The sequence below is a fragment of the Labeo rohita genome, chromosome 19 (assembly GCF_022985175.1).
Source record: "Labeo rohita strain BAU-BD-2019 chromosome 19, IGBB_LRoh.1.0, whole genome shotgun sequence".
Classification (NCBI taxonomy): domain Eukaryota; kingdom Metazoa; phylum Chordata; class Actinopteri; order Cypriniformes; family Cyprinidae; genus Labeo; species Labeo rohita.
In genome coordinates this window covers 5,219,558-5,240,141 of record NC_066887.1, presented here as the reverse complement: position 1 = coordinate 5,240,141, position 20,584 = coordinate 5,219,558, and the positions used below count along the sequence as shown (strand labels likewise).

Below are 20,584 nucleotides of genomic sequence, written 5' to 3'. Positions count from 1 at the left end.
AGCAAAACAAAACACTGGTATATAAACACTCCTTCCTCTGCTGTGATTGTTTACAACCGCATTTGGGATCGTTTGAAGCCGCATTTAAACTGCATTTTGGAAGTTCAAATTCAGGGCACCATATCAGTCCATTATATGGAGAAAAATCCTGAAATGTTTCCCTCAAAAAACAATTTCTTTACGGCTGAAGAAAGACAGACATGAACATCTTGAATGACAAGGGCGTGAGTACATTATCTGTAAAGTTTTGTTTTGGAAGTGGACTTCTCCTTTAAGCAAAACATGGTCAGATCAAAGCGTCTGAATAATTTGTGGTCGATTTTGCTGATAGTCCACTTTATTTTGCTATCCTCATTTAAATAAATGAACTATAGTGTCCTGCACCCACGACTAAAACAATATCATGGTGTCTGAATAATTTTTGGTTTGACTGTATATGTATACAAATATAATATAATATATTACTAGTACTAGTGTGCGCACAAGTTCTCTGAAGTGATCTCAATGATCAATAATGTAACCAGTGATCGGCTGTGATTATAATTCCTATCATTTTCCTCCTAAGAAAAAACAAGATGTTCTTAAATTATCTGAGAACTTTTGAATTTTCCAAAGAATTTCACTTATGAACTTCTTTGAATTTATCTTAAGAAATGAATCTAGCCCTTACTTATCTAAAAAGGTCAACAAGGCATTTAAAACATGACGTAGCTTGTGAATAAGTAGTTTGACTTGAAGGACTGATATCGGCTGATTAATCAGCTGATTTTTGGCCATTCTGAGATCACCACTAAAGCAAGAGAGTTCAAGAGTTCAAGTATCACTATTAATGTTGCTTATACTTCTCTTTAGGGAATCTAACAAACCGCTAACTACCAACAAACGTTCAAACAAACGTTCAAAACCATTAGACAACGAGTCACCTGAACAACTAGCCAAATAAGTGTATTTATAATTTACCAATGAAAATTAGCATATTTATCATCTTTAAACTTGTGTCTGTATAATCTTTAATCTAAAACAATAAAGTGCAAGCCCCCACACAGTGACAGCTCTTCAAAAGATGGTCAAATATGTTTTTTTTCTGGACAATTAGTCAATTAGTTGACATCTCTTAATGATTTGTATTACAAATCAGTGTGCAACCCATACGGCACCATTAAGGCTGTAGATATTTATGATACTGCAAATCATGTGGCCTGTTGGGGCGAGATGTGCCATTAAGCGTAGTAACCATCCACAACTACTAAGCAACTAGCTAGAACTTGCACAGGCAATCATCACTCATTTTTCTTCAGAAAGTGTACTATTTTTTATTTTGCAAAATAAGCTCATTTCATTTGAGAAAATGTGTACATTTATGTGTGTACATCAGATCATTATTATTAAAACTACGTTTTCCTGATAATATCATCAGCCACGGAAAATACACATCTTTTGACTACTAGCATAACTGTTTAAAACAAGAAATGTATTTGGCTTAAACACTGAAAAGACATAAACTGATTCCACGGTTTCAAGGAATAATTTGGTGTGCTAAAACGGCAGTATAACAGGCACTCGCAGAGGTGTACCGCAGCACATTTGGGGTAAAGTTTTGGGTTGGCAAGTCAAACGCTGGAGCTTATAATGGCAAGTGCAATGACAGAAAGCACTTAAAGTGTGATTTATCACCTAGCAAGACACCTTGCTCACCACCTGCCTGTAAAACGGTCCAAACGACACACCTTGCCCCAGTTACAAACCCATAAAGTCTCCTTTAACTTCCTCCGTCTGTACACCAGACCACACTGGTTTCTGTCATACACATACTACTTATTTCATCACAACTGTTGTCCCCGATACGAGAAAAAAGCAACACAAACCACAAAAAAGCAGCTAAAGGCTTGAGAAATGGGCAAAAGTTCTTCACTTTGCACTTGCTTTAAAGTAAATAAATGTGAGAGTCTTCAAAATATGAACTTCAACCAAACTCTAACTGTAAAAATATTGCATGCAAAAAAGCAAAATGTTGAAAAATGACAAAAAGTTGAAATCTGGTTGGTACTTAAAGGCATTCTGACTAGTGCACCAATTTATATCGGTCCAGCGTTTACAGGTTTTGGTAGCAGTTAGCAGAGGTAAAAAATAGGCATTGAACTCAGCAAAGCTTGCAAAGTTCATTACCTTGAATGAACTTGAATTTGAAAGGTATTTAAAGAACTGTTTGAAGATTGGCGTGGATTTCCCAGGGCATTAAAGCCAATTTCAAAGCAGAAGCTGTGGTCCTGAATTTGGTTCAAGCCCATAATTTCAAAAAGAGTTCACTTCCCTAAGCATGATCTAATTCCTCTCAATAAAGTGTGCCTACATGACTCATTTCAACAAATGAAGTGTTTTTGGTGAAGTAAAGTGCTCACAACACTGCAAAGGCCCAAGTATACTTTTACACATAGTTGTACGCACAGGCTTTCAAAGTATATTTAAGGTCGACACACGCACTAGAGCTTCATCTTGGTCCAGTGTCTGCACTATTTTTCTCCAGAAGTTATGACCGATAAAAACATCTTTGTACTCTTTTGAACTAAAGTTACTGCTCTCTCATAACCCCCCACACTGTTGTTGTTCCGTCTCTTCAGTTTCATTTTATACTGAGGGAAAAAACAAAAACAAACAAACAAAAAAGACGCAAGGTTTCAAGATGCACTTTTGACAAGTTAAACCTATTTTAACTTGAGTGCTGTGCTTTTAGGGTGTGTTCACACTTGTGATTCGGTTTGTTGGTTAATTTGATCATAGACATAGATTCCCATTCTTTATTAACAGGATTAAAAAAAACGAAATAACCACCACAAGAAAATTACATTGATTAGAGGTTCTGAATTTCAGTTTTAATTACTTTGATTAATCGTCAAGCCCTAGTTGACTTATTAATTATTACTAGTTGATTTATTAATAATAATAAATCAGTATAAATTACAATTACAATTACAGTATAAATTATTTAATTTACAAGTGTCATGTTTGTGTTTTTTTTTTTTTTTTTTAATTCATGTAAGCTCAATCTTCTGACCTGTAAATCAAAACATAACCATGATTTTATAACATCAATTACTGCTTTATTTAATCAGAAACAGAGTCTAAATGTTGTTTGTTTATTTTACTTTCATTGCATTGAACCTTTGAAAGAAACTGCAGGCGAAAGTGGTTTCTTTTTTTTCAAATGAACCAGTAAACACAAGAGGCGTCCTTGTTTACTTCCATATGACAGCATGTTGTGTGCTGTATTTATTATTGTTTATCTGCACATGCAGGTCAGTTCAGGACTGTGATCAGTTCACACTTAAATCTGACATTTTAATAGCCAAACAAAACATTTTTTTATCTGAGCAATAGAGAAAAATAGAGCACTAAGGCTTGCAGTGTAAGCACAGCCTAATTTTTCAGGGCTCAAGCTAGTTTGTAAGGCGTCACAAACAGAGTGACCAAAAGCTCTGCTGCAATGCAGTCTGGCATTTGTTGACCATCGAGACTGTCAGACAGGCGGGTCCAGTTGTGCTTTTGGAAATCCAATTTGCTCTATTCTCACTTTCCTTCCACACCCTTTAGAAAGGATCGCACACATTCCTGTGCTCAGTCTGTAGACATAACATTTTGGTAATATGTAGGAAGGCTTCAGATGAATTTGAAAGCTGAAGTGTTAATCATGGAGTGAAACGGGTCCTATATGATATGGAAGCGTGCAGTGACATGTAGGTGATGGAGCAGCGCTGTTATCCAGCTATGCTGAGAAACCAGAATGACAGTGTTTCCTCTCCGGCCCTCTGATTTCTTTGCATATAGACACATGCTGTAGGCAACAACTGAAAAACATTCAGCTGGGTTTGATGCTGAGGAACGTCTGACAGAAAAACTCTGCCGCTGTGATGTTTATTCAAGCATGAGCTGCTGTTTCAATGATCCATTTGTGAAGAATTCAACCGTTTATTCACGAGACTGTGACAATGTTTGGAAAGGGAAAAAGAACACAAATTACTACACGAGCTCAGTGTTCACCTTGTCATAACCTGCCTTTGCTAAGGAAACCGCAAGACTAGCACAATCAATGGTACTTTCAAATAACACTTCCTGTGTGCGATTTCTATCACCCCTCTGAGAGTCGACCGTCTACACACTTGCCAGCCTGAAACAACACTTCAAATACACCTTCAAAAACCCAACCACTTTGACCAAAGATTTCCACAATTTTCACACTACTTTTCCAGTTTAGATTAAGATAAAGATTCTTGATCATATCATATCAACTGCACAACTATTATTGACAAAAGGCACTAAAAATGTATAGTTACCTACATTTCGTGACTTAAAGGAGAAGTCCACTTCCAAAACAAAGATTTACAGATAAAGTACTCACCCCCCTTGTCATCCAAGATGTTCATGTCTGTCTTCAGTCGTAAAGAAGTTACGTTTTTTGAGGGAAACATTTCAGCATTTTTCTCCATGATATGGTGCCCCGAGTTTGAACTTCCAAAATGCAGTTTAAATGAGGCTTCAAACGATCCCAAATGCGGTTGTAAATGATCCCAGCCAAGAAAAAAGGGTCTTATCTAGCGTAACAGTCGGTTATTTTCTTAAAATAATACAATTTATATACTTTTTAATGTCAAACGCTCATCTTGTCTTACTCTGCCTGGACTGTTTTTTTCCAGTTCATGACAGTTAGTGTATGTCGAAAAACTCCCATTTGTTTTCCCATGTTTTCCATCACCTTCAAAATCGTCCTATATCGCTGTTTTACCTTTTTTGTTAAGTGTGTTTGATCTTCTTTGCATGTTCACTTTGCAAAGACTGGGTCGGTACTTCTGCAGCGATGTAGGATGATTTTGAAATTATTTTTGAAGTTGAGGGAGAAAATACGATACCCTAACTGTCTTGAGCCAGAATACACAGAGTTCAGGGAGAGCAAGACAAGATGAGCATTTGACATTAAAATATATTTAAATTGTATTTTTTAATGAAAATAACCGATCGTTTCACTAGATAAGACCCTTCTTTCTTGGCTGGGATCATTTACAACCACATTTGGGATCATTTGAAGCTGCATTAGAACTACATTTTGGAAGTTCAAAATCAGGGGCACCATATCAGTCCATTATATGGAGAAAATGCTGAAATGTTTTCCTCAAAAAACAATTTCTTTACGACTGAAGAAAGAAAGACATGAATATATTGGATGACAAGGGGGTGACTACATTATATGTGAATCTTTGTTTTCGAAGTGAACAACTCTCTTTAAAAGGCCTGGAAATCACAATGTTACATGACACTTTCAAACTCAAATACCAGAAATAATAATTCAGCAAAATGTCAGGCAATTATTAAGACTGTGACTGTGCAGATGACTCAACACACAACTGCTGCAATGAGCATGTGATTGTTTCTTCAGATTAAAAGTTTTGCAAACACACCTCTTCATGTGTATACTACTGACGTGGCACATGAAGAAATAAATTAAAATCAAGTGTGGACTGAGATAAAAACAGCAAAGCCTCTACCTACAATACATAAATAATATAATAAATCTGTTTTTATCTTTAGGAACTTGATAGAATTTCTAATTTGTTACTTTTCACATTTTAAATGAAGAATTCCAAATTTATGAATTTTCTCTTTTTTTAAATCTACTAAAATGACTAAAAAAAGAACCAGAATGGTTGGAACTGGAACTAGGATTGTGAAATTTGCCTTTGCAAACATCGCTAGTGAACACAAGCACAGTGCTATTAAGCAACACGTTTACTTTATAAAAAAAAACAATGAAGTTATGGATTAATGGATGAATCATTCACAATGAAACTACAGAGAACATGAATTTAGAAAATAGGCTGGGTGAAATTCAATGTAGGGATGCATGATATTATCGGGCCGATAACAGAATCGGCTGATAATGGCTTTAAATGTGAATAAGCAGATTCAGCCCAATATGAAAAATTATGTTATGTCTTGCAGATAAGAGGAATAACTCGTATGTGTTCAGGGTGTGCTAGCGATTAGATCACGTCGGCAGTGTGGCTCATTCTTATAGCAAAGTTTTGCCTGAATGGTGATTACATTCACTGTTTTGGATCGCTGCATTTATTCTAAGAAAGCATGTACAGAATGACGTGTTCGGTGTGTGATAGAGTAAACAATAACAGCACATGCAGCAGCCTCGCCGGAGTCCTTATGCCAGTTCGGTAAGGAGTTTTAATTCCGTAGGCGGAAATGAAAGTAAAATAAACAAACAACATTTAGACTCTGTTTCTGATTAAATAAAGCAGTAAATGATGTTATAAAATCATGGTTATGTTTTGATTTACAGGTCAGAAGATTGAGCTTACATGAATTTCAAAAAAAAAAAAAAAAAAAACAAACAAACATGACACTTGTAAATTAAATAATTTATACTGATTTATTCATTCATGCGTACTATGTTATTTTTTTAAACAAATTAGGAGCTCTAAAAGAATATCAGAATTTTTACAACTCATTTGCTTTAGACCATCTACAGCTGCTTTTAACTTTCACTTTCAAATTAGTACAATTCGTTGTTAAGCAGTTATTTGTTTTAGTTTGTTTGAGTTTTCCCTCTTTTCCTCACAAAGACTTAAGTATAATGTACTCAACCCATTGTCATCCGAGATGTTCATGTCTTTCTTTCTTCAGTCATAAAGAAATTATGTTTTTGGAGGAAAACATTTTGGCATTTTTCTCCATATAATGGACTGATATGGTGCCCCGATTTTGAACTTCCAAAATACAGTTTAAATGTGGCTTCAAACGATCCCAAATGCGGTTGTAAATGATCCGAAGAAGAAGGGACTTATCTAGCGTAACAATTGGTTATTTTCATTAAGAAATACAATTTAAATACTTTTTATTCTCCAACGCTCGTCTTGTTTTTCTTTCACTGAACTCTGTGTATTCTGGTTCAAGACAGTTAGGGTATGTCGAAAAACTCCAACCGTATTTTCTCCCTCTTCTTAGCCATAAAATATCAAAATCATTAATACCATTCTTGATGATACAGATTTACTAGCTTACGAGAAAGCTAGGGAAAAAAATAAAAAAAAAATAAAAACTGTACCAAAAAATATATACACATTATTGTTGTTAACTCATATTCATGACTTTAAGGCCAAGAAATCAAAATGCTACCCGTTATTCCCAAACAGAAATACCAGAAATAATAATTCAGCCAAATTAGTCAATTATCAATAACATGACTGTGCACATGACTCAACAAACAATTAATGAGTATGTGATTGTCTCTTAAGATTAAAAGACTGTGCAAACACACCTCTTCATGTGTATATGTAGTTTCACATACATGGGGAAAAAACTAATCCAAAGTGTGAGTAAAGACAAAGCCAGTTACATGTAAACATAAATCTATAGTTACTTTAGAAATCTGAAATTGAATTGTCCAAAATTATCAATTTTCCCCTCTTTAAAATGACTAATAAGGATAAAAACCCAGAATAGGTTTTTACTGGAATCAAGAATTCCAAGAATTAAGAAAAGTTTGTTAAAGGAAAAAAAAAACCTCCACTTGTTTATTAAAGCAACAAACTACACAGTTCGACATATTATTATTTAGGATATTTATGACATCTCAATGTTTATGTTGCACACACATGTTGTGATGATAACGGTTGTTTTATCATCATTTCAGGCTGTTGTTTCAGGCAGTTACTACAACAGTGCTGGAACAACAAATGCTGAAAGAATGATCTGAGGTAATGTGGGGGGTGTGAGCACCCATCCCGTATCTACTGTCTTACCAAACAATACCACATCAATGACATCATCCTGATAATTACACCACACCAGTGTAATCACTCAGCAAATGTCTACAAACCATGAGAACATCTTGACTGGCTTTATAACCGTCTGAAATACTTTCTGTCAGCTACACTGAACAGGTGGAGCTGAAAAACCAAACCGCTGCTTTTGATTGGTCTTTGTGTTTCCTGTGTTGATGGAAAAAGTGACAGCATTTGGCCAGCCACAAACAGTCAGCAGCTGTCGTGGGCCGTCGTCTTCTCACCTGACCTGATGCAGGCAGCTGAGGAGGTGAGATGGTCTGCTTAAACATCTCAATGATTTGGCTGTCAGAAAAGGCAGCTTTTGAATGTGTTTTAAAGTCAAAACCACGGCTCTACAGTGCGACCGTTTCAGTCGCATTTGCGACTTAAAACTACTGTGTGAGACTATGAAAAAATGTAGGAGCACCCTGTGTGAGTGACACGATCAGCATATTTGTGTTTGCACTTTCTAAGTTTCTACGTGTTTTTGCAACGTTGAGTAATGCATCGCAGACATATCTCACAAATCCTTTCATAAAGTGTAGAGATTGATTGTGCAGTGTAGAGAGCTTTGTTGATTATAATGGAACTTTGTGAGACTGCGATGAACTAAGATGAGTGACAGCTTTTAATAATTTTTAAGGGAGTCTGTAAATAAGATACTGATTTAATACAACAGGTAAATAAACAAGAAGTTAATATTAAGAGACTTACATTGTCTGACTATAACACTATTGCCTGATTTTACTCTATTTCGTCATCAAAAATATCTGAAACAAGTCACAACTGAGCAGCTGCACATCTCCATTTAAACACAGCGGTGTTTAGTTTATAAATAAACATGTGTTTTTACAAACCTCATTAAACATGAAAATACACCTATAAGCCACTGTTGTGTTCTTCTGTGCCGCCTCTGTAGTACAAAACTTTGCTAATGTTGATTTCATTTGATTGGTAACTTATTCTTATTCTGTCATTTAATTAGAAATTTAAAAATCTTTTTATATATATATATATATATATATATATATATATATTTTTTTTTTTTTTTTTTTTTTTTTTTTTTTTTTTTTTATTTGACATAAAAGATGACATAATTTTAAAATAAAAGTTAGAAAAATGCCATTAGAAAGGTAAATCACTTTAAGGAGTCAAATATCACCTCATAATGGAAAGGCAAATTTTTCAGCAGATTTTTTGATTATTGAGTGCTCCTAAAAAGGAAAGTAAGTGTAGAGCCCTGAAAACTAAATATTTGCAATGCATTTCACAACTCGATAATAAAAAAAATCTCTTTTTCCAGACTGAGATGGTTATCCATGGATGCTCCACTGAAAATCTCAGAAAAGCTGGAGCAGAATGGATGATAAAGACATGCGATGATGAGCTTCACTGCTCCTTCAAGCATCTTTCCTCAGAGTCTGATATCAGCAGGGGTTGTCGGTTCAATGTCCACAGGTCTGGACAGATCACTGCTCAGCTTTCAACACACTGATACATCTGACCGCACAAGTCTGCGCTACTTTATTTAATACTAGTGTTTCATTCCAGGCGCTGCCAAAGACATGTTCACTCACTGACGATTAGCCGTATTGACAGACTACTTGAGTTTAATACAAACAGACAAATTGTTGTATTGAGGGACTGAACACTCACACTCCTATTTCAACCCGTCACAACAGCTTCATGTTTCAATGGCACACATACCCATTTACAGCGCTGCCAACATTTTACATAAACAACATAACTACTCTCAATGAGCACTTCCCAACACACACAAACACATAGGCCTGAAATAGTCAGGACACTGGTGCCAGACCACAAAGTGGGTGGTTAGCGTGTGCCGTGCCCCGTATCATAATCACAGCTATTACACACACACAAACACACAGACAGATCCTGAGCTCTTCGGTTTGACAAGACTGACGCAACACAGTGAGAAACGTCAGCGATGAAGCTTCTCATACTTCTCATGCACGAATCACATTGTAACATACTGATTCTCTGACTCACTTCCCAGAATTCTCTGAGGCAACAACCACACACAAGTTCATTGTTACTGTGCAGGACAGAACAGAGACCAGCGATACAATCAGATTGATCTGACAGCAGAGGCTTCAGATTCTTACACTGGTATTACGTCAGCACGTAAACTCATTTCACACGCTCTTAATATACAGTTAACTGCAGAGATATGAATACTGACTCGTATATTAAATATTCACGTTTATATACTGCATGTTATATTGGAAATAAACTTCAAGAAAATATTAAACTATATATATATATATATATATATATATATATATATATATATATATATATATATATATATATATATATATATATATGTATAAGTGTTTTAAAATATCTTTATAACCATTAAGTTTACTAAGGAATGTGGATCAGGAATGTGCTGATTTGATAATAAATGTTTCTTAAGCAGCAATCTTGAAAACAGTTGTTCTGCTTCATATATTTATTATATATATATATATATATATATATATATATATATATTTACAGAAATAGTGACACTTTTATTAGGGTTTTATTACCACAAAACCAGTCATAAAGGTAATTTTATTGAAATTGAGATCTATACATCATCTGAATAAATAAGCTTTCCACTGATGTATGGTTTGTTAGGACAATATTTGGCCGAGATACAACTATCTGAAAATCTGGAATCTGAGGGTGCAAAAAAAAAAAAATTCAAAATACTGAGAAAATCGCCTTTACAGTTGTGCAAATTAAGTTCTTTGCAAAGCATATTACGAATCAAAAATTAGGTTTTGATATATTTATGGTAGGAATTTTACAAAATATCTTCAGGGAACATGATCTTTACTTAATATCCTAATGATTTTTGGCATAAAAGAAAAATCGATAATTTTGACCCATACAGTGTATTTTTGGATATTGCTACAAATATACCTGTGCTACTTAAGACTGGTTTTGTGGTCCAGGGTCACAAATAGTCAAGTGTATAGTTTTTGAACATTTATTTGAAATTGAAATCTTTTATAATATGACAAATTTCTGTCAATAATAAGTTTGAATCGCATTCGCCGAAAAAAGTTACATTTGGGAAAAAAAAAATAATAATAAAAAAATAAAATAAAATAAAATAAAATAATAATAATAAATAAATAAATATATAAATATATATATATATATTAGGGCTGCAACGATTAATCGAACGATGTGTGAGGCGCGTTTAGTCAATGAAGCCGGTACGTTGATTAGTAGTAAAGCTCCATCACGTGCGTTCAGTACACAGAGCAAGTAATACACAGAGCCGTAAAGCACTGACAAGCCACGCCAAATCGGCCGCAAAATCGAATTCGATTTTGAGCGCGATTTTGGCGTAGCTTGTCAGTGCTTTACGGCTCTGTGTATTACTTGCTGCTCCAGCTGAACGCACGTGATGGAGCTTTACTACTAATCAACGTACCGGCTTCATTGACTAAACGCGCCTTACGACATCGTTCGATTAATCGTTGCAGCCCTAATATATATATATATATATATATATATATATATATATATATATATATATATATATATATATATATATATATATATATAGATAGATAGATAGATAGATAGATAGAAAAAAAATAAAATAATAATATATAGCCTACTGACTCAATTTATAATTACCTACCTAATAATTATGTGCCTGTGTAGGTAAATATACAGTTTTTTTTGTTAAGTTTTTGTATATTTCGTATTGCATGGAGGTATTTCATATTGCATGGAGAGAAAGTATTTCCTCCTATGGAAAAGCATTAAAACTGCTGGACCTGCTTACTTTTGTCTCGTTTAGAAGAAAACAAACACACCCCAAGTATTTATTCAACATAGTGGTTAAATTATCGAAAAAAAAATAAAGCAGTGTCATCTTAGATGAAAATGAAAATTGAGAATTCCTAGTCAACAATACGACCATCTTGGAACAGTTAACATTTGAAGATTATATATATATTTTTTTTTTTGCTTATATATGCAATACTTAATCCTTTATGAATAGATTTATAAATAAACATTTGGTGTAATTTTTGCTGGTGTTTTAATTTATTAAAATAAATTACTTTAAACTGGGCCAGCATTGAAAATAATTATTGTGCAAATGATTTCTGTTACTTCTTGTAGTGTTACGTGTTTTTTTCTTCAGAGTGGTGTGTTAAAATCAAGGCTGTATTATTCTCCATTAGTCTGCATATTCAGTAATCAGACTGTAAGATGGTTGCCATGGTTACTACTTTTATAAGGGGGTGTTAGTTAGAGAACTCAGATAATGTGTGTTAATAACACACTGCATCTGTCAATTTGCTTGTATGTGTTTATGGGCTGATTTTGACCTTTCCAATATGGCAGACGCACTGATGTGTGACAGTAATTATCAACAGTTTCTAATGCAGCATCCCGCTGTTCACATCTACTGTATAACAGCATGTCCTGTTATTCAGTCAGTACGTTCGGCTTGTTAGATGTGTTCTAGACTGAAGGGCATCTCATCACTGGAAACCATGTTTCTCTGAGATTAATCCACATATGGACCTAATCCTTCACCAGATATGAGCCAACAGCAATATGATATCAAAACTGACCTGCTTCTGCTAAACTATCACTGAAAGATCTATTAGATCTATCAGCACAGACATTATCAAGCTCAACAGAAACATTATGATTAGAAATGACTGTTTAGCCAAAGGCTGCATGATTAATAGAAATAAAACTGAAACCGCAATGTGGCTCAGTGTAATTAATAAATCAAAAAGGCTGAGATTAGATTAAAAATATATGAGTGGCATGTGTTTCAGTTAAGTGTTGTACCATGTTCATTTAAATGTGAGAAGATCAGGATTTCCATCAGAATAAAAGACTGATTGTTTAACATTTGAAAATAAAAAAATTAAGACAAGAATAAATATAAGTATTGTAATTTTAGAAGTAATGTAAAATAAAATTATTATTATTTTTATTTTTTTATATATTGTATATAATTAATTGTTATTATATATATATAAAAAAATCTCAAACACTTGACTTTTTATTTTATAGTGAAATATTACAATAGTAACTTCTTACATATTTATTATTTATTTACTTACAGCCATATACACACAACAACATTGTGCAGCCTTACAAAAAAGATGTAACATACATATATATATAGTTATTCTCAAATACTTCATTCCTTTATTTCACAGTGAAATATTACAATAGCAATTTCCTACGTATTTATTTACTTACAGCCATAATATTGTGCAGTCTTACAAGAAAGAAGAAATTAAATAAATACATGTACATACATATTTTATTTTATATTTTATATTTAATTTTATTATCATTTAATTTTTTATTTTATTTTATATTTTAATTTAATTTTATTCTATTTTATTGTAATATTTTATTTTTTTCATGTCATTTTTTATTTTATTTTATTTTTTAATTTTATTTAATTTGATTTTATTGTAATATTTTATTCTATTTTAGCCATATTGATACATAATCACAAAACTGCACCAAATTGTGTAGCTTTACAAAAAAAAAACACAACAAACCTGGATTATTTAAAAAAAAAATCATTTTAAAATCGCAATTGCAATTCTTAATCTGAAAAAAAAAAAAAAAAAAAAAAAAAAAACAATTCGGCTTTTTTCCTCAAATTGTGCAGCCCTAGTTTATCCCCATGGTATTTGGGACCGTTAGCTGCCTAAACATCAAAAACTACATGAACTGATTTCTGTGAGATTGCAAAGGATTTCAATACATCATGTGCAAACACATCTCTGTCTATAACAGTCATATGACTGCACACTTACGTAACGTATCACACTCATCTCAATCAAGATAACTTCTGTATAGCATTTCACACAGCTGTACCAGTCTACAGACTCTAAGATAAGAAAGTGGCCCGCACGACCCCTAAGACCTGGATCACGTCTTACTGACTACAAAAACACCTATAATATGTGTTTCGGAAGAACAGTGTAGCATTGTAAATCACTGCATTCTTTACAATAGCTGACAAACTGCATACCACAAAAGCCATTGAGTCATGATGGGCCACACCTGTGTGTTTGACAGTGACTGACACTGCCTGCCAATCCAGTTCTAATGCTCACTTGATTGACACCTGCAGGCCACATCACTAACTCCTTCCTTTAATAAAACAGGAAGCCATCTTTAACATGAGCTCCTAAGTAAAAGTCTGATATGAGGCAGATGCCAGAATACTGCTGATTTGGCAAGAAATTCAACCCTACACAAGGCAGACTGAGCCATATGTGATCCAGCTGCGAGAAACATAGCTCCTCTATAGAGCGCTGCGGGAATGATGTGCTTTTGTGGGTCAAAACCAATAAACGAGTTGCATTTTAGCAATTTCAGTTCCAAACCCAAGGTCAGTGGGTTTTTAAATGTGTTTATAGTTAAATGCCTGCTCATCTGCTTACTAGTTCTAATTATCAGACTGATGCTGTGTTGTCTGAAGCTTAATGTTGGTGATGTCAAAGTCATGTGACCATGGCGTAGTTCATTTATAGCCTACTATTAGCTTTTTACTTCTGGTGACTGGATTTAGACTTCAAAATGTATAAAGTTGTGTTCATTTGTGAAGATTATCATGAACATAATGTGTAAGAATCATAAACTTCTGTTGGTCACAGAGCTTAGGCTACAATGATCGTAAAAACCAATGGAAAATCCTATTAGGTTTTTGTTGAGGGAATCAGAGTGATGTCAGGGTAAAGGCAGGAAAGATACATCCATATGCCGAGCGGATCGTACCTGAACGGTTTTCTTGATTCTGTGAGAGGGTCCGGGATACTCTGGAGAATACAAGTCTGTCAGGAACAGGGAGTTGATGAGTGTAGACTTCCCCAAACCTGATTCTCCTGCAGGACAGAGAATGAGAGATTACGTCAGAGATTTGAGAACGTGGCTCATTCATCACTTCGTGAATAGTGCCTGTGTGGAATTTGAGTCTGCAGATTTCCACAGAACCTGAACAGCCATCACTCAAAACCATCTCTACTCGCATGCCTGTTCATTAAATATTTTCGGTAACTTGTGGTGCTTCCTAAGACTTTCTAAGAGTTTTAATCATTGAAAAGCATTTTATCAGATTTACAGAACAGTAAGAGGCCCTTTTTTCTTCTCCAAATATGCTTTAAAAGGATTAGTTCACTTATAGAACAAACATTTACAGATAATTTACTCACGCTCTTGTCATCAAAGATGTTCATGTCTTTCTTTCTTTAGTCGTAAAGAAATTATGTTTTTTGAGGAAAACATTTCAGGATTTTTCTCTATATAATGGGCTTCTATAGTGTTCGCAAGTTTGAACTTGCATTTTCAGTGCAGCTTCAAAGGGCTCTAAACCATCCCAGCCAAGGAAAAAGGGTCTTATCTAGCGAAACGATCGATTAGTTTGTAAAAAAAAGCACAATTTATATACTTTTTAAATCACAAATGCTCGTCTTGTCGAGCTCTGCGATGCACATGCGTTTGTCTGTGTATTCTGGTTCAAGACAGTTAGGGTATGTTGAAAAACTCCCATCTCATTTTCTCCTCTAATTTCAAAATCGTCCTACATCTGTTTTTTGTTAATAATGGACTGAAATGGTGCCCTGAGTTTGAACTTCCAAAATGCAGTTTAAATGCAGCTTTAAACAATGCCAAATGCGGTTGTAAACCATCCAAAGAAGAAGGGTCTTATTTAGCAAAACGATTGGTTATTTTCATAAAAATAATACAATTTATATGCTTTTTGATGTCAACTGCTCATCTTGTCTTGCTCTTCCCAACCTCTGTTTTTGTTTCTGTTCATGACAGTTAAGGTATGTTGAAAAACTCGTCCTATATCACTGTTTTACCTTTTTTGTTAAGGGTGTTTGATCTTCTTTGCATGTTCACTTTGCAAAGACTGGGTCTGTACTTCTGCAGTGATGTAGGATGATTTTTTAAATGATTTTTGAAGTTAAGGGAGAAAATACGATTGGAGTTTTTCAACATACCCTAAGTGTCTTGAGCCAGAATACACAGAGTTCAGGCAGAGCAAGACAAGATGAGCATTTGACATTAGGAAATATTTAAATTTTATTTTATTTTTTTAAATGAAAATAATCAATCGTTTCACTAGATAAGATAAGATAAGATACTTCTTCTGCCAGGATTGTTTACAACCACATTTGGGATCGTTTGAAGCCGCATTTAAACTGCACTTTGGAAGTTCAAAATCGGGGCACCATATCAGTCCATTATATGGAGAAAAATGCTGAAATGTTTTCCTCAAAAAACACAATTTCTTTATGACTGAAGAAAGAAAGACATGAACATCTTGGATGACAAGGAGGGGAGTACATTATCTGTCAATTGTTGTTCTGGAAGTGGACTTCTCCTTTAAAGGTGTTTGATCTTCTTTGCATGTTCACTTTGTAAACACTGAGTCGGTACTTCTGCAGCGATGTAGGGTGATTTCGAAGTTGAAGGAGAAAATGTATTGAACAGAGTATGCATGTGCATCACAGAGCTAGACAAGACGAGCATTTGAGGTTAAAAAGTATGTAAACTGCAAATTTGTTTAGAAATAACCAATTGTTTCGCTAGATAAGACCCTTTTTCCTTGGCTGGGATTGTTTAGAGCCCTTCGAAGCTGCATTTAAACCTCGTTTTGGAAGTTCAAACCCATCGGCATCATAGAAGTTCAATATATGAAGAAAATTCCTGAAGTGTTTCCTTCAAAAAACATGATTTCTTTACAACTGAAGAAAGAAAGACATGAACATCTTGAATGACAAGGGGGTGAGCACATTATCTGTACATTTTTGTTCAGAAAGTGCACTAATTTTTTTTAGTTCTATATAACCTTCAATTCTTTTTAGGCCATTTCATACAAATTCATCAAAAAAAAAAAAAAAAAAAAACTCAATCAAATGAATTCATAAAACATCTTTTAAATCATCTTTTAAAACGTAAAAAAAAAAATCCTTTTAATAAACCATTGTATTTGATTTGTTAATCCAATTTGACAAAATCTGCATTATACAACACTTCTAATAACTGGATTTCACTGTTGACTGAAATAGTAGGCAAATCCACCAAACTCAGCACTTGTAATGCCAGAGATGCTGCAGTTTTTCAACTTAACTCTGAAAACAGGAAACCAGTCTGGAGGAGTGGCATAGTGCCATCAACTCTGACATGAACTTATATGGGGTCGTTCCCTCGCTGCAAGTCTGGGAAAATGCAGACGGCATCAGAAATTTGTGGAATTCCATGAACCACAAGAGGATACAACTATTTAGCTGGATAGATGGAGGGAAATCTAAACAGTCTGAAACTCAGACTATATGATAAAGTATAAACCAAGAGAAGAAGCAGAGGGTGTGATGAGAACCAAGATAAACAAAGAGGATGTTCACAAGACATTACAAACTTTATTAGCGGTGTTTGCCAGGACAAGCATCAGTATCACCACTGCTCATACTTAACCTTTAACCCTTGACTCTAGTTCAACTTTAGTAGGCAACGCGTCCAGCATGATTTGTGCTACAGACATAAACAATACCTGCTTTCTAACCAATTAGACCTACTATTTTTCATCTATCAGAGATTTAGGATGTTGAAATGTTGAAAACATTTGTTCTGCTTCATATTTTTGCAAAAACAAGGATGCATTTTTTGATGAATCTCTGAATACAAGTCGAAAGCAACAGCATTTATTTAAAATAAAAAATCTTCACTGACACTTCTGATCAATTTAATGCATTCTCTTGTTGAATACAAGTACTAATTTCCTTTTAAAAAAATGCTGAAGCCAACCTGTTAAACACTAGTCAATTGTAAACACTTTCTCCAGTTTCATCTTAAAAACTTAAGTTCAGCAGCTGCTGAAGTTTTAAGTTAAATCAACTTAAAAGTACAAGTCATTTCAACTCACTAGTTTAAATGAACTTTTTACAGTGTATATGTAAGCAAGCAACCACACAGAACACCTTAGCATTCACCTAGAAATGCATTAGCAACACTTTGATTACTTTTACAACATTTTCTTCTGAAACCATATAAATCTACTCTGTAATGTGCTACAAAACAGTAACTCCTCCTACACCGTTAAACAAATATAATCACTGACATTTGATTTCCACACACTTCTAGTGCAACCCCGCAATGCATAGGTTTCCAACAACAAGCGACTTTTTAACAGAACAATTCCTCCAAGCATCCGAGAGCGATCCATCAGCTGGATGTGTGGCAACGTGGTTCCTGTAAGGCCTGGAAACAAAGAGGACAGTGTGAAGGAAACTGGGTGCATGTTGGCACAGAGCAGCGCTGGGCTTCTCTCCTGACCTTTAACAAGTGCCCAGCCCTGCGCCACTTCCACAGCACGTAAAACACGGGGAGAACCTTCAAACAAAGAAAAGCTTCTTTCAAAGCCTAAATGTTTTCCAGAAGGCCACAACAACAGTGACCTCACCATCGCAACAGATACGTCTTCCACTCATCGCCTGGAGAGATGCAAAAGCAATTGCTATCTTTGAGCAGAATGAAGAAAAGCCCTACAGGATTTATTTTGCTTGTTGAATGTGGGTTTTGAAACATGGCCGTGGTCTTGTGAAAACAGCGAGTGAAATACGGTCTTCTTTAAAATGTCATTATGAATTAGGGAAACAATAAAAGCGAGCGGCGAGTGCCGGAGCGAAGCAGGCAACGGGATGCACGTCTGCCGTCCTCTGGAGTGAAACCAGCGTGGCGGAGAGACCAGAAAAACAGCCACGATCGTGGAGTTACTGCTGGGAGACATATGATACTGAATACAGGCCTGCCAGAGTGAAAAATTTCCCTGCTGGAAGAAATTCACATAAAAAGCAGAAGATCTTGTGGAATTGTAGCTTGCAGGAGATTTTATGGTATCGTAACTTGCAGCTGCTTGAGGAAACTCATTTAGTATGAACTCTTTACAGGAATGAATGTCATTCCAAGCATGTATGGTTTTTTTCTACAGCGAAACACAAAGTAGATGGTATTTCCATACAGTGATAGTAAATGAAATCAATTTCAGTAGATTTAGGCCCTTTTAATGGTTAAATTTATAAACTATTAATCAAAAAGCATTTTTTTTTTAACCAAATTCTGTATTTTCCATTATTATCTGGATTTCATATTAACAGTTTCATTAAATTTTCTCAGATTAACTGATTTAAAAAAAATAAAAAAAAATATTATGTCATTCATTCAGAAATACTGTTGTGTGTTAGATTTTTTTACTATATATATATATATATATATATCCTTTAAAAACAATGTTTCTTAATAGCAATTTAATAATAATTTATTATTATTATTATTATTATTATTTTATTTATTTATTTATTTATTTATTTATTTTTTTTTTTTTCCAAAAAATACTTTTTTAGATTTGTCTGGTAAATTAATTCTGGTAAATATTCCTTTAAAAACAATGTTTTCAAAATAATTTAATAACTATCATTAGGCCTACATTAAGTAATATATTTCTGTCACAGTTTCTTCAAGTAAAGCCAACTTTTATATTGACAGGTTGCTGTGAAGACCTTTAGGTTTCGGTTTGTAAATGATATGACCATAGCTCTTCTCAAAAGAAACAGTAAAATGCTCATAAATAAAGTGACTCTCAAAGCAGTTCTAGAGATTATGTTTATGTGTTCATTTACTCATATATTGAGATGTAGGGCTGGGCGATATGGCCAAAAAAATATCAAGATAATTTTATTTCATATCAGTCGATATCGATAATTATCACGAATGAATGTCAATTTATTTATTTATTTATTTATTTTAAAAGGCAAATTTTTGCTCCAATATGAAAGCTGTAAACACCAGATGGCTAATTGTGGCATTAAACTATTCTTTATGGTCAGAACACGACAAACACTTCACGTTTTTGAATTCTGTACACTTTTCCAGTCATTTTTCCTTAAAATAAATGAAAAATAATAAGAAAAAAATAATTTCTTAGTTTTACATTTTCTAATGAGTAATATTGTTTCAAGTCAAGAAACAGGTTTATGTTGCCTCATAATATTAATAATAATATAAAAACAAATTCTCTTAGAAATACACATTTGATAGTAGCTTGAGTTAGGATGCAGATGCAGATTTATGTTCATTATCAAAATCAGTAATATCTGTAAAAAAATTTTTGGAAAAAAAAAGATTTGGAAAAAAAGGTAAATTCAGGAAACCAGTTTTATGTAGAAAGAAACTTATACAGGTTTGGAACAACATGAGTGTAAGTAAATGATAACACATTTTTGGGTGAACTTTACCTTTTCCATGCAAGAGATCTGAGTGTGTGTGCATTGAGGAAAGAGGGAAAGACTCTGATAGATGAACAGAAACGTGACTATGGGCAGAAGGCTTACCATTTTAACACCAGAGCTAATTACAGAGTCCTTCATTGAACTCTGTGCCAAGAATGATGACAGATCAGGGCTTTCCTGTCAGCCGCCCAAAAATGCAAAACTGCGGTATCTGTAACCCGCCCTGTCTCTGTGCATTACGAAACTCGCTGTTTGTGCTTTGTCAAATCCTTGCAGGCCTGTCCTGAGCAGATGAAAAACAACACGTATCCATCTAACCGCCTGTATTTCACAACATTACCCATTACTGTACACTCCTCAAACACTACACCAAATCCAAACTACTGCAATCGGGGAAATCTAAACAAGAGGCGTTGAGTGTTATAGAAAGCCGGAGCAGAG

The 20,584-nt window shown here is 34.3% G+C and overlaps 1 protein-coding gene across 1 annotated transcript in view; it reads right to left on the bottom strand.

The window, feature by feature from the left end:
- Positions 1-20,584, bottom strand: part of septin7a (septin 7a) — a 64,846-nt gene that overhangs the window by 30,213 nt on the left and 14,049 nt on the right. Inside the window, exon 4 of the mRNA XM_051136306.1 lies at positions 14,628-14,734. Within this exon, the coding sequence (XP_050992263.1) occupies positions 14,628-14,734 (107 nt within the window). The remainder of the gene's footprint in view (positions 1-14,627; positions 14,735-20,584) is intronic.